The 15,417-nt window shown below is 38.0% G+C and overlaps 1 protein-coding gene across 8 annotated transcripts in view; it reads left to right on the top strand.

The window, feature by feature from the left end:
• LOC134804834 (protein lap4) overlaps window positions 1-15,417 on the top strand; it is a 92,157-nt gene that overhangs the window by 14,055 nt on the left and 62,685 nt on the right. For all 8 annotated transcript variants that reach the window (XM_063778154.1, XM_063778117.1, XM_063778127.1 and 5 more), the window contains exon 3: window positions 11,230-11,398. In XM_063778154.1, the coding sequence (XP_063634224.1) occupies window positions 11,230-11,398 (169 nt within the window). The remainder of the gene's footprint in view (window positions 1-11,229; window positions 11,399-15,417) is intronic.

The following is a 15,417-nucleotide window of genomic DNA, read 5'->3' as shown; positions in this document are numbered from 1 at the left end:
TGCACAAAAGTTTTCGTATGCACCCTGAATAGGTATGTCGGGAATTGTGGGCGTATCATACTATCGGCAGAACATCAGAACCTTCAATCGTGGATGACGAGGGCCTTCAATGAAATACGATGTTCAACTCACAATCTTTACTGCACAAGACTCATTACAAATCACAGCACGCGTTACGTTTCTTATCTTAAGCAAACCAGTGGATTAGACCCAGGAGCCGCCACAGACGTCATCTTCTCCCGTTCGTTCTCATCGTGCTCCTTCTGAAGATTGATTTATTGACAGCATAACTTCAATTGTTCTGGACTTCAATTGTTTTAAGAGCGCACTCTATGACGTCTTGGCGGAACTGCGTCGAACGCCACTCAAGTGTACGTAACACCCTAGTTTGCTCTTTGTCAAGGTTTGCATGACAAAACGCCTCTTGAAGGCGATAGATGGCACATTTCAGCCATTCTCCGACACGGCCAACCTGACATTGTACGGGTCCCTCCGTACGTTATCCATCCCTTTTTATGATTTTCACTGGTAGACTAGAGCGAAGATGAGATCTTCTTCTCCCAAAAGAGACTGTAGAGCGCAGATCATCTGCACCACCACGGCATCCTGACAGTGTATGCATCACTGCATACATCTGCGGACAGAATACAACAATCTGAGGTATCTAAGCTCATTGCTCGGCCATCCCACTTCTGATGTCGGGAATTGTGGGCGTATCATACTATCGGCAGCACATCAGAACCTTCAATCGTGGATGACGAGGGCCTTCAATGAAATACGATGTTCAACTCACAATCTTTACTGCACAAGACTCATTACAAATCACAGCACGCGTTACGTTTCTTATCTTAAGCAAACCAGTGGATTAGACCCAGGAGCCGCCACAGACGTCATCTTCTCCCGTTCGTTCTCATCGTGCTCCTTCTGAAGATTGATTTATTGACAGCATAACTTCAATTGTTCTGGACTTCAATTGTTTTAAGAGCGCACTCTATGACGTCTTGGCGGAACTGCGTCGAACGCCACTCAAGTGTACGTAACACCCTAGTTTGCTCTATTTGTCAAGGTTTGCATGACAAAACGCCTCTTGAAGGCGATAGATGGCACATTTCAGCCATTCTCCGACAGGTAAATATATATTTTAGTAAAATAGACATAAAACATATGGTAAATATTGACTGTTGATTTCTTTTTTCTGTTTTTCTTGCACTAATAAAGTGCCGACTAATCGGCCATTTTTGCCGACTAGTCGCCGACTAATCGCCGACTACAAATGTGGCCGGATAGTCGGCTTTCCCGACTAGTCGGCGACTAGTCGGTACATCCCTAGTAGTCATTATTATGCTTATTAGGATTTGATAGGATTGAAACATTACAGACACGCACTGTTAGTGTAAGGGTTTATTGTCTTTGTCTTCCCTTTTTAAACGTTATTTTGTATATTCACAATAGAATAAATACCAACTTTATTAAAATGCTACATTTGAAATTTACCGCAGATGATGTTATTTGGGTGAATTGCTAAAAATTGTACATAGTTAAGGAGCTGTAATAAGTCTTTTTAAATTAATTGAATTCATTGTGTTAAGACAAGTTTCTATTTATCGAACGAGCGAGCGAAGTGAAGTTCTTACATTCGACTTGGATCACGCGGCTGGCTAGCGGCACGTCCCGGCATTTCGATGTTTTTAAGCTGAACTGTCAGAAGATAGTTTGATACTCAAGAACTTAAGTAAATTTGTTCTAATTTAAATGAAATTGGGTAAACTTGTAGTTGAGGGCATTATATTTTAGTGATTAAATTATGAGCAGGCTCGATTAAGGGATTATTGAGGTAGAAGAGCATAGAAGGCCAAAAAGCTGTTTGTAAGAGGCCTAGCTCATTTTATTTGCAAAAAACATGGTCGAATTTAGTATCAAATGAAAGCGCTCGGTTTGCACTTTTATATTATCGTTTTTAAATTTACCTTTTTGAAATAATTAGCAAGATAAAAATAAAATAATATAAACATATTGACATTTGACAGGAAATATTTCGGCTTAGCACAGATACAGTTTATTTTAATCTCTATGATTTCTATGATGACTTAAATCCAGGGGAGGGACAGGCGTATATAAAGCACTTTATTCGAAAAAATAGCGACATCTATATTACTTAACGCTAAACTTTTTTTTAATATGACTTCACTTAATTCGTCAGAACGTCTTAAAAGTCTTGTATCTAAGGCATGGATCAAACAAAAAAACATCTGTTAGAACAGATTATTTATGGACATCGCTGCCATGGAGGCGATTGTCACAAAAAACAACTTTGTCAAATAAAACTCAAAATATTATAACACCCCATTTATTAAATATATTAATACGGGTCACTCACGGAAGTTTTGTTATTAAAACACCCCATTTATTGTCTGTACTACGACATAATTCAGATAAATAAAAATACTTTCAGTTTTACAATGTTAAAAGAAACAAAGTTTTCATACGCCATCACAGTTGCTGAGAACTTTATTACCAAAAAATTTAGAAAAAATATGCGGGTAGATTCACAACCTGCTACGTGTAATTGTGTTTCGTGGTCAATTGTGTGTTATTCCAGCCGTGTATGATAGGTAATTTATTTACATCAACAGTCAAGTTAAATGTATCTAATCTGTTTTCGTGTATTAATAAATATCCTGAAGCCTTTCTTCAAAGTCAAAGCTTTTTACATTCGCAACATACTTAGACGCTATTTATGCCTCCCCCCCCCCCCCCCCTGATATTGACGTTGATATTTCTGGTTAAGAATTACAGATGGCACTTCAAAATGGATGCAAAGTTCCACGAGAGGGCTCTCTTTGTCCTATATATTATACATACTACTCTTTGCTTAAATCTATCAGTCAAGGGCTCCACAGACCTTGCAATAAATCCAGGCGATTTTTGATCCATTGCAGCCTACAGTGCGACATGAAATAGTAGAAATTGAATAAAATGGAACTCAAAAATGTCCATACTAAATTGTTGCCATGTGTAAGCATTTTACGTCAAAAATGTGACAGTTACGTAGAAAGTGGTGCTCTCATTTATTTTCTACTATTTTATGACGCACTATACGATACCTAAGTAGGTGCAATAAAGTCAATCGCTCTATAATAATTTTTGGTTAACTGCGAGTTCTCAGTTTGGGGCGAACTACTAGTTTAAGTTAAACAGGTGAAAGTGACTTTTTGTTTTGCAATTCACCCATTTGATAAACACATTTATAATAGTCGGTTTGTGTTAAAGAAGAATTAAATGAATGCATCATATAAATGGGAATTTACTTAAAACAAATAAAACTAAAACAAGGCAAGGCGGTCTATGACGATGACGAACAATGGAATAATAACGTTCTGTTTCTCTTGGAAAACTCATCTCATTTTACACTCCACTCAATTAAATGTTTCATCACATACATAGGTTCGCTTTTATCACAAACCTTTATTTTTACATTCTCATATTCCATTGGTTTCCAAAATGGAAACATTAATGCATACTTAATATTTTGTCATCGTCAGTCAGGAGCATTTATAATGTAACGTCTTCATTAATTTCGTAATGTGTTACTGTTTCATCGTTGCCACTGTCGCGTTACGTGCTCTGCCAGTGGGATTGGTAGAGCACGCAACTGAGCAGCTGGAAGGATGAAGGGTGGAGAAGGTGAGAAGTAATTAAAAGTAAGGACTCAAGGGTAGGTAACGTTTATTTTCCAGGAATATGTGGGTGGGTCAATATGGCACTTCTAAGATTTTAAATAGTCCAGTAACACAGGGTAACGGTGATAGCGTAGTAGGGTAGATCGGTGCTCCGGGGTGCGGCGCCTGGAGAAACGCTTTTGCGCGCCCTCCTTGACGCCGCGCGCCTGTGCGCGCCCTCCTGACGCCGCGTGCCTGTGCGCGCCCTCCTTGACGCCGCGCGCCTGTGCGCGCCCTGCTTGACGCCGCGCGCCCTCCTTGACGCCGCGCGCCTGTGCGCGCCCTTCTAGTCACCACGCGCCTGAACGTGTGAACGCGTTTCTCCAGGCGCCGCATCCCGGAGCACCGGTCTACCTACTACGCTACCACCGCTACCCTGTGTTACTGGACTATTTTAAATCTTAGAAGTGCCATATTGACCCACCCACATATACCTGGAAAATAAACGTTACCTACCCCTGAGTCCTTACTTTTAATTACTTCTCACCTTCTCCACCCTTCATCCTTCCAGCTGCTCAGTTGCGTGCTTCACCAATTCATTGGCAGAGCACGTAACGCGACAGTTTTTGGTGAACGCGTTTCTCCAGGCGCCGCACCCCGGAGCACCGATCTACCCTACTACGCTACCACCGTTACCCTGTGTTACTGGACTATTTTAAATCTTAGAAGTGCCATATTGACCCACCCACATATACCTGGAAAATAAACGTTACCTACCCCTGAGTCCTTACTTTTAATTACTTCTCACCTTCTCCACCCTTCATCCTTCCAGCTGCTCAGTTGCGTGCTCAACCAATCCCACTGGCAGAGCACGTAACGCGACACCACAACAAAATCAAAAATACAATAGGAGGGTACATAAGGCTATAGAGCCTATAGGTGACATGCAATCTGAAGGCGCTGTTGCGCGAAGTACGCTCCAAAAAAGATTTTTGCCCGTGTAGGCCTTCTTTTGTGTCCAGGGTGGTAATTACAAACGCTTGCCAGACAAGGGCGAGTTGATCGCATTATCCAGTAGATCCACATTACGCATTTTTCTGCGGATCTCCAGGTCACGTTACAATGGTTCACTCAAGAACATAATCCGCAAGCAATGATAATATACGGTCAGCTGGCCCGGTCAACCACGTCCATTAAAGCTGACATTCGATCGAACAACTCTACTCGCTTTGTGGAAAACTTAATAACCACCCTAATGGGATTCCATCCAACGTGGCGAGCCGCGCGGAACTTCCAGCTCGCTGTAAATAAACCTAGGTCATAACTTAATTGGTTCACTTTGTTTCACGCGCAGCCAATTTGCCTGTCTATTAATGGACGGGCGCTGCTTATATAGGTAAAAACGGATATATTAACATAAACAAAGATCGATTCGTTTAATTAACCTAAGCTTGTTTTTACCATCCATGCACTGACCCGTGATATAACAGTGTATACTGTATTGCACAAATGTTCGTTGGTACTAATTCCCCGTTCAGGCTGATCAGGCCAATTTGTGGAATTTTCGATTGTGAGTTTGTGTATAGTCACTCCAGTATAGATAGGAACAATAAAATTATTACTTAAATAAAGTTCGCATGATAGAAATAAATCAATAATAACAGAATAACAGTTTTTTTTAGTTGGTGGAGAAACTGGAGAAATTACCTAGTTAATGTGGTTCTACTATGAACTGATCAATAATAAATATTATGAACTGACTAATTAAATCTTAAAACGTTTTAAAGGAGACAAATGGGTTGTGGATAAAAAGTACCTATAAATTATACAATAGCCGCAGAGTCTATTGTGTTCAAATTTTATTGAAATGTTTTGTAAACATTTACCGACAAGATGTAATCATTTTGTTGAACTTTATGGAAGTAATAGGAAGATAGATTATTTTTTCAGCACATTCGTCTTACCGATCTCTCGATCATTTTCTGGACCTTCGAGATATTAAATTAAAAAGTGACAAAATGATGGAATGTACAAGATGAAGAGCTCAAACAAAGGCAAAACGACGATCCAGTTCGATTAAATTTTTGGGATAATTTGTTTAGGTTGAAGTAACTAAAGAACTAAAAAATACTTTAACTTTCTTTATTTTTGTCTCGAACTTTGGTGGATATATTCGGAATCTCGGAATATTGTCACTAAAAAAATCATTTGTAATCTCTAATTTGCTTAAAAGATTCTATCCATTAGTTAGTCTAACACGTATCAAATAGCGCACTCAAATAATATTGGAGATAACTTCACTCGAATTTAGTTTGGAGATACCATGAGTTATGAATGGGCGACTGAGTTACTAACGCGCAATGAGCGGCCTTCTCAGTGGATTACGGCGCGGCCTAATTGCGCGTGCCATTAATTTGATTGTCTGGAAATCGGCGATCGTCTGCAGTCAGCTGTTGCGTCATCGCGCACATGTATCGCAGTTATTCATATTTTACGCGACCTACTTCCACCGCCATGGGTAATGGGACAATTAGGACAACCCTCTCCCTTTTTTAACACAAGGAAATTCGGTAATAAACCCAATACAATCTCATTGCGAGTCTCGTTTATGAAAGTCGCCCAGTTTGATCCATCCGATCGTTATTATGTGTAGGTAAATTAGATTTTCATTGGGAGGTTAGGATTGAGGAAGGTTCTTCTTTGATTATTTTTAATGAGCAAGTTACGCAACAGCTTTATTAGGGACTGATTTACAACATTTTTATATCTTCGAAAATTCAAAATATCCTAACGACCCATCATCTATAAATACTTATTTAGTTGAAACAGTTTGAGCTTTAATTAAGACAAAACAAAAACGTTATTTCAATTTCCATTTTAATTAATACGAGGAGATCTGTTTTCATGCTTTAGTTAAATTAATTACTCGTAGCATTTTACCCCCGACTGGTTTCAATCTCTATTAACGGTTTCAAATGATTGTTATCATTAAGCTCCAATTCTACAGATGTTGGGCAGTATCAATGTTTAGGATTGTTGTAATTAATACTTATTTATAGAATCTGACATACTGTTGGCACTTATTTGAGTATTCCTGTCGGGTGTAGGCACGTAGAGTAAACTATATCGCTATGCAAAAAGAAAACTTCAACCACCAACCAAGCACCAAGGCAAATCGTAAAAGACTAATGATGAAAGACTCCTTAAAAATATTGTCGAACGTAATAATACCTAGGTATTATTTATGGACATTAATTTTAAGCAATCGACATTTATTTTTATTTATGTGGCTAGATGTTTTTAATTTAGGCCAGTAGTCCTCATTTCTTACGCACAAGTGTGGGAAATAGCTGTGGTTGCAGGAATTCCGAGCGCTAGACTAATTTCCTTGGCCCGACCGTCACCGCCGAGTCGACGGATATTGCTTGCACCGTACGTTACCTTACCACCTAGAATGTGCCTTATACGATGCGCTTTATATCCCTATATATCCCTGTGTGGACTTTATTAAAGGTGGTTAAGTGCGTATTTTTCAAATTATAAAAAGAAAACAATCTTCAAATAGTACCGTGGAATAAATACACTGTTATCTCGAAACAGATCGAAATAAGATCGTTCAGCGCTACTTTAACGGTAATTCATGTTGACAATAATACATATATAATATGTTGTAATTCAAACGATGTGCAAATATGTTGATCAGTGCAACCTGCATAATAACTATACTGAGTACTTCAAAAACAATTCATGTAACAGCGCAGCGGTACGTGCCTTGCTTTAGATATATACTCCTGATCGGAAGTGAAGCATTATGGTTACGGCACCTAAATAGTTGACACTAAAACACTTCCGTAATGCTATAAAAAATAACTGTACCCAGTACCCACTGTGTTAGTCAGGACCAACAGTAACCTGACCGCAAAAATGCTACACTAATTATTCACCTAAGTTAACAAAATTTATGATTTTAATAAACAAACATAGTACCGACCGACGTTCGATTACTCCCATATGGACTTAAAATAAACTGACCAATCGCTTTTAAGCTCTTCGCTGCATCGAGCGGAAGTGCTATTTACCGCAGGCTTATGCCCTTTGAAAGTTTGAATAGACGCACCCATCTGATAAACAAAGCGATGCACTTAAAGCAGGATCCTTGTGGCTGCATACCGTTCTTAAAATAGCTGCACGCTATTACAAATTGTAGTTAAAACGCTAACACCCTCAAAACATTCATCGCATTCTTAAAACAAATAAGTAAGTTGAAGATTGATCGTAGGTATATTCAGTGAAAATTGTATACCGTAGAGTACAGAACAAAAAGATACGCAGCAAGAAAACACTACCAGAACCAACAAGCCTTTTAAAACATAATTGTTTAACTTGACCCAGGAAACGTTAAACATTGAGAGCTCTTTACATAACCACCGTTTGACCTACTTCCTACAATTCACAGTTTATTGGAAGTTTTAATTCAGTCGGCTTTCTTTGTATTTACCCATGGATTACGCCCTCCGCTCCGCTCTGCTTGACAAATTATTGATGACGACACGCCCGCTGGAATTCCAGCCCGCGAACCGGAAACCGGGGCGCACTACCGTTAAAATAGAGAAATTATCAAACCAGCCGAGAATTGCATAGTTATAGAATAAATAGCTATTTTGCTAATCACAGTCGGAATGGAGATCTAATAATTTATGGGTCTCCATATTTAAAACAGTAGTAGTCATCGTAAACTTGAAAAGCAATGAGTTGTTTAAGTTGTGTAATAAAAATGAAGATCCTTGAAATAAAACGTGGCTTTATAAACTGGTAAGATGACTAATTTGACTTAAAGAAAACATTATACTCGGTCTTGAGAAGATCAGTCCTTGTAGTAAGTATCTAGTTAGAATTAGCACTACGTATAAACACATAAATGCCAAATGCGATTAACTTAGTTAGCGCAGTGTGAAATAACACAATCGACAGTTAGGAGCTGCCTGTATCCGTCAACATCCGACGTCTTGTCGCCGCCGCAGCGCACTTTATATTTATAAGATGTCATACGAAATATTGCTGTATTTATTGTTCTTTTAGTTATACCTACGAAAAGATTGGACTCGGACCAAGCTAAACTCTGCACAGACGGCAATGACAGTATGAGAATACCGCCATGAAGCCACACTTTGTCACTTTAAAGACTGTAAAAAGTTAGCACAGAGTGATAGACGGACTCTTCATTCACGTCGGTATTTGATTTTTGACCAAGCAAAGAAAAAGGGTGGTTCTCTATAACCACGCATAACTTTTTAAATAAAAATTATCCTTATTATCACATTTTGATGTTTATATTATACCTAACTTGATAATCTCAAAATGCTATCTTTCAAATAAAATAAAAAAAACTTCTAGAAAATAAGAGCTATGTGATCGATAGAGGACGCACTGGAGCTTACTTAACTGGTTTTTTACCTCAGCGTTCCCAAGGGCTTAAATTTGTAAAGGTGCGGGTACGGGTGCGAGATATACCCCAAATATCCGAAAACTCCCCATGCGCTCCCCCACACAACTTTATTAAGACTTTATTGCATATAATATTGAATGCTTCGTTGTCTTCAAACATACTGGCTTATCAATTTCTCTTGCTTCACCATGCATGCATTATTATCGTGATACGAAGATTACTTCGTAACGCACGTGACGCCCAATAGTTTTATTTACGTCTTGCACAGGGTGCCGTCAATTGAAGCCAATTTATATTTATGAAGATCGAAATGTGTACCACATTTCTCACTTAGCCATTTGATTTTGGTTATAAAATAATTGTAACATGTCAATCCCGCTTTTTAGCGTTCTCAAAAGGAAAAACGGAACCCTTATTTAACATCACTCTTACTGTCTGGCTGTCTGTCCGTTTGTCACAGCTAATTTAAAATAAATAAAATAAACAAATGTTCTTACATAAATTGACTACGCCCCACAGTAAGCTGAAGAAGGCTGGTGTCGTAATGTCAGTAATGATCCTAAATATAATATACAAATACTTAAATACCCAGGAAACACCCATGCTCAGGAACAAATATCTATTCTATGCTCATCACACAAATAGATGCCCTTACCTGGATTCGAACCCACGCCCATCATAGGCAGCGTCACTACCGACAAGGCCAAACGGGTCGTCTCCTACATTTGCTCCGTAACTATTGGACAGATTTAGTTGAAATTTTGCTAACATACATACGTAAATGGTGACCCGCGAAAATGAACAAGTAACGTGATTAACTAGATAAGAGTTCCGAACTGTGGTAGCCGACATCCTGTAGAGGATATGGCACCTGAAGAAGAAAAAAAGTGTTTTGAAAATTACTTCGTGTGATATATTACGGAACCCTTGGGGCGCGAGTTCGACTCGCACTTGGCCTTTTATTCTTCGTCTTACTTATATTGTTTGAATACATTCTATACATGCCTTAATAATTAGCTCCGTAAATAGAATCTGTGCGGAAAGAGAAGAGTCGTTGAATGTATGGGGCCCAATAACTACATGCCACGGCTCTTTTCTTTCCGAACAGACTCTATTCACGAAGTAAGATACATATATTCTCGTAAAATACATTTACTTTTAGCCCTTGTACTCTTAACGTTTAACAAACTTTGTTAGCGTTATCGTAAAGAACAGACGGTCTGATAAATATTCTACCAAAGTTTATTTTATGAAGCTAAGAAATGAACAAATATTTTCTTTAGCGAACAAATTGTTCTTCGCTTCTTTTAAAAACGAATTAAGTAATACGAAAATTTAATCTCAGGAAAATTGTATGATAACATTTCGAGCTCTTGCTTTTGTATAATTAATGAGTAAATTAATTTAAAAGTAAAGCTGGTATCTTGTCCGTGTGCCGAATACGTCAGCCTTCGATTACCATAATCGTCCAGTCAAAAGCATTTTGAATGCAGAGATCGTTTCGCTATCAGTGCCTTTTATAGTCATCATTTTCAGGCCATGGTTTTGAACCTGCCTGGCGAGTCAGGTACAAAATATAATGTACATTCATATTTATTTTATATTAGTCTGAATAACTACAATCGAGTACAATGAAATCAGAGTCACTTTGTATGGAAATTCTATACAAAATGCCTCGTTTTATTGACGTATAAGTGACAGGCACAAACCTATACAAAATAGACATTCTCTTCTTCCTGTGCCGTCTATGTATGGCACGGCAGTTTGGCAACCGTCATAGCAATCTGAACCCAACACACAGCAGCTCTGAAAAGTGATATCGGCACTACTGTAAAAAAAACTCATATCTTGTTCTGTCAATCAAAAGAAAAATGTAATATCTATGTATGTGATGCATACAGAGTTACTGCCTTGCACTGAGTCGCAGTGTGAGACACGAGATTTTTTTCAAAGTAGTGCCGATATATCACAGGCATCACTACACAGTAATTCTTTTTAGACCTACAAACCCCTTGATGATGCTTTAAATGCTGACAGAATTGTCTGATAAACAAACATGTAAGCCTGCAACAACAACAATTTTTCGGTTATTTTACCGCTTGTTAATAGCCATTGTTTCCTCAGATATTCCCGACATTCCCGAGGACATCAAGAAGCTGCGGGCGCTGCAGATCGCGGACTTCAGCAGCAACCCGATCCCGCGGCTGCCGGCCGGCTTCAGCCAGCTCCGCGCTCTTACCGTGCTGGGACTCAACGACATGTCGCTCACCAGTCTACCCAGTGATTTTGGCAGGTGAGAGGCGCCCGCTAAATGTTTTGCTTATAGTTTGATGATACCCTAAGGGCTGATTTAGACAGCGCGCGAACTCGCATGCGAGTTCTCGCATCGTCTAAATCAGCCCTAATAGTGATAAAGTTAGACGGCGCAGTGATAGCAGGCATAGTTTATGATTGATGCGACTAAGGTGTTACATGTTCATAGCTAACCCTGATTTAGGCGAGTATTCGTTATATTGACCGCTCACTATCTATTGTTAATAAGGTCGAAAGTGCTACCGCAATGAAGAAATAAATAACTAGTAGTTCGCCCCGAACTGTGAGAACTCGCGGTTCGCCAAAAAGATCAATTGAATGCAGTGCTACTTAGTCTTAGAGATGGGCATTTCGTAATTGATTCCTAATTCCACGATTACCTACTTGAAATTACTTTGTAATCTGATTACCGATTCCCAGATTACTTTGTAATCTAACAATACCGAATTACTAAGTACAATTCCATTTGAGGAATCAGGAATACATTTTTCAAATATTACAATTACTAGAATGGATAAATCAAATAATTTATTTACTATAAAATATACATTCTACAAGTGCAAATACCAACGTAAATATCAACGTATTCCATTTGCTGTCAGATTTTTGCATCAACAATGCTCTATGTAACAAAATATAATTCAATATAATAACAGAGGTAGGTACAATCGCTTACGATCACACCATTACAAATGGTTTCTTTAGTAAATTACATAATGACGCGACGGTAAAAAAGCCAAATCTTTGTCCGAATTGAACTCTTAATGACTCTAGGATCACTTAGAGATCAAAGCAATTTATATCAGTTAATTTGTGGCTGGGAAAGTGATTGTCTGGTTTAAAAGTGTACAACGGGATTTGTATGTGATTACCTAGGTCTATCTATATGTAAACGCAAGTACCTAAGGTATATGCATGCGAAAGCGAAAGTTTGAACGGGAAAGTTTTGGAGCGGTCGAGCGAGCTTGATAGGTGGCCATACAAACACTACGGTAAATTCACTTGTATGCCTATATTATGTACCTACATATATTAATCATAATCACGTATTATCCCTGAAATAACAAAGCATTCCGATTTGTGTGATTCATCACTGTTTATACGTTTTCTCTCCGTTGTAACTGACACTGTATTCTAAAACTATAGCTTTTTAAACTACATTTCTTACGCTAGCGTGTCTTTGTATTACAGTTTGTTAACTGAATTCTTTAGTGTGACAAATAAGGTCAGTGGTCTTTATTTTGTAATACTTGCTTATCCAACCGAGAGCTCAGTCATCAGCTTTATCGTAAACAATAGAGACAATTAGAACATCATTATCTTAAAGACTTGCTCATTTCAACGGCCTTTTCTGTATTATTAACGCATATGGTTTTATAGAATTTTGCAGTCTTGCATTATAATATGTATAAGAATCGAGAACAAGCGGTTATCTTGTCATGAAAGGTGATCCTGTACGTTCATGTTTTCTGTCACCGTCAATGTCGATTGGTCACGCTTGAGATGACTAATAACATTGTTCCATAATATCTGTAGGTATTTATTTAACTTTATTATCGTTTTACTAGAATATTATTGAAGAAAAACTAAATAATCTAATCCTTGTGCAATTGTAATAGAAAAATATGAGCTAAAACAAGAATGTAGAATCAGATAACTGAGATAACAGAGAATGTACATTGTACAAAGGTACTAATAACACTAACCAAATGTACGTGGAGACATATTACAAATACATATCTCACAGATAAAATTGGTAAGTCTTCACATGCACATTCAGGTCGTACAGCAATGTCTGACAAATGAGACACTTCCTCAGAACTCTTCTACCCGTGGTGAGGGTTCTTGAAACGGTATCTGTCGGGCCGGCAAGTGGCGACAGGCATCTGACCTCATTGAAATATTCATCCACATGTCGAAATGTATAAAGAAATCTTTCAGAGCGTTTGTACTACAGCGATTTTCTTTTTAGGACCGTAGTAATGTGACTAATGCCAAGTGTGCGTTCAAAGTGCGAAGCGATGTTTATGTTATGAGCTATAGCTGAAAAACTGACCTCAATAAAAAAGTTCGAATACTTCGAGTGCCATGGAGATTCGCTCTTTTATTTACCTTCTAAGGTGCACCCTGCAGGAGGGCAATTTTCCAGATAGCGTAAAACATTTGTTTATCGTATGATGTTACCCTTCATTGGGCGTGATCCAAAACGCACTTTTTCGTTCTTACAACTTACAAGCTTTTATTTAACTTGCAATGTATGTATAATCTTACAAGCTAAATTAGACCCACGTATGTGACGTATGTTAGTTGGGTAACAGTTAACAGTGCAATATTATTTTACCGTCGAGTTGATCTGATGATGGACACAGGAGGTGGCCATAGGAACTCTGTGATAAAACAACGCAACCTAATTGTGTTTGTGTTTCTTAGAATTGTCTCGATGAGTATTAGTTGCCTTGCCTGTTGAAAGAAACGTATAGTGAATGATAAAAGCTGGTATCAAAAATTACGTTTTCGACAAAAAACTTATGAATGCTCAAATTATGTGTGTCTTTAGTAAGAATTTAAAAAAATAATTACACTGTCTAATAATCACAGCTTAAACCCAGTTTTATTATGATTCTAATAAACCTAGATTTCAAATGCTAATAAACCGTTCTAGTGTGGCTATTGCGGTCCGGTAAGACGTAAACAAAAGCGCCTATTTGTGTGAGCTGTCGACGTCATTCAAAAAAGTAAATAATGTATTTTTTGTAGTGTATATGTACTTATCAAGAGACTGCGTATAATTTTAAATTGATAATAAATAGTTATGAAACTGGTAAAAAATAGATGTACAACGATCCTACTAGAATTAAGTAAGTACATACTCTCATTGATGACTAAAAACATTTCGTTTCTCTTGTAAAGTCTTAAAGCATTTAGTAATTGAAGTATTAGTGCCACAGGTTTCTAATGATCGTAATGGAATAACCAAGTGTAAATGTACAAACGCATTGGAATGACGTCTGTTGATGAATCACGCTAGGTTGTCGTACTTGCGGTTCGGAGACTAACGGAGGCACTAACTACGACATCTGCCTAGGAATGCGGTTTCAATGCTCTAAATATTGAGCGTTAAAATAAATATTGTTAGTCGGTAAATATTTAAACAATTGGTGCTTAACTATAATACGCAACGTCATTGAAGTACCAGTACAATAAGATTTTTGTACTCTCCCCGACTACAATTGGTGCAAAATCTAACAATCGTTTTTTATGTATGTAAGTGATTAAGATTATTTGATAATCCAGTTTTAAATAGCATAGTCCACCTTAAAAAGAAATATATAGGTAATCTCGTTTTTAGGCATAAAATGCTCTTGGTTAAAATGATTCTAGTCAAAAATTCATCTTATTGCTTGAAACCCATGTGAACGTCCTCGGCCTACTTGATTGTTACCGACAAACCTAGAAATGCGTTTAACACCTCTTATCAGTAACGTGTTGTTTATGCGAACAGTTTCACGATATTTGCAGGACATGAAACACGTTTTATCGTGGCTAGCTGTACCGTTTAAGTATACAGACATTGCAAGCATTTGTTTTAAGACGTCGTATAACTGGTTCTGATTTAATTATACTACCGTAATAGGATTTATGCTGCATAGCCTGCATTCTTTACCTACTGATAGAAATATTATTTTCTCAAACATCCAATGAAATGTCGTCACTCAGGGCGTTATATCAGGCTTCGAAGTATCACGTTTAGGGCGGAGCAACTCCAGAGAACTGTAAAAGAAAGAAGCCGGGAAGTAATTTTTTTTTTCAATTTCCATTTCACAGATATGTGTGACACACCATCGTGGCATTCAGCCATTAAAGTGATAACACACTATCGCACCGCTTTAAAAAAAACTATAGGCAGTTTATGCTTTATGGTTTATGGTACGATTTCTTTTCTTTTTTATCTTTATAGGGCTGTATCTCCTAAACCGTGCGTCGCAGCGCAAAAATAAT

Source organism: Cydia splendana, chromosome 2, assembly GCF_910591565.1.
Source record: "Cydia splendana chromosome 2, ilCydSple1.2, whole genome shotgun sequence".
Taxonomy (NCBI): Eukaryota; Metazoa; Arthropoda; class Insecta; order Lepidoptera; family Tortricidae; genus Cydia; species Cydia splendana.
This window is presented reverse-complemented; position numbering and strand designations above follow the sequence as displayed.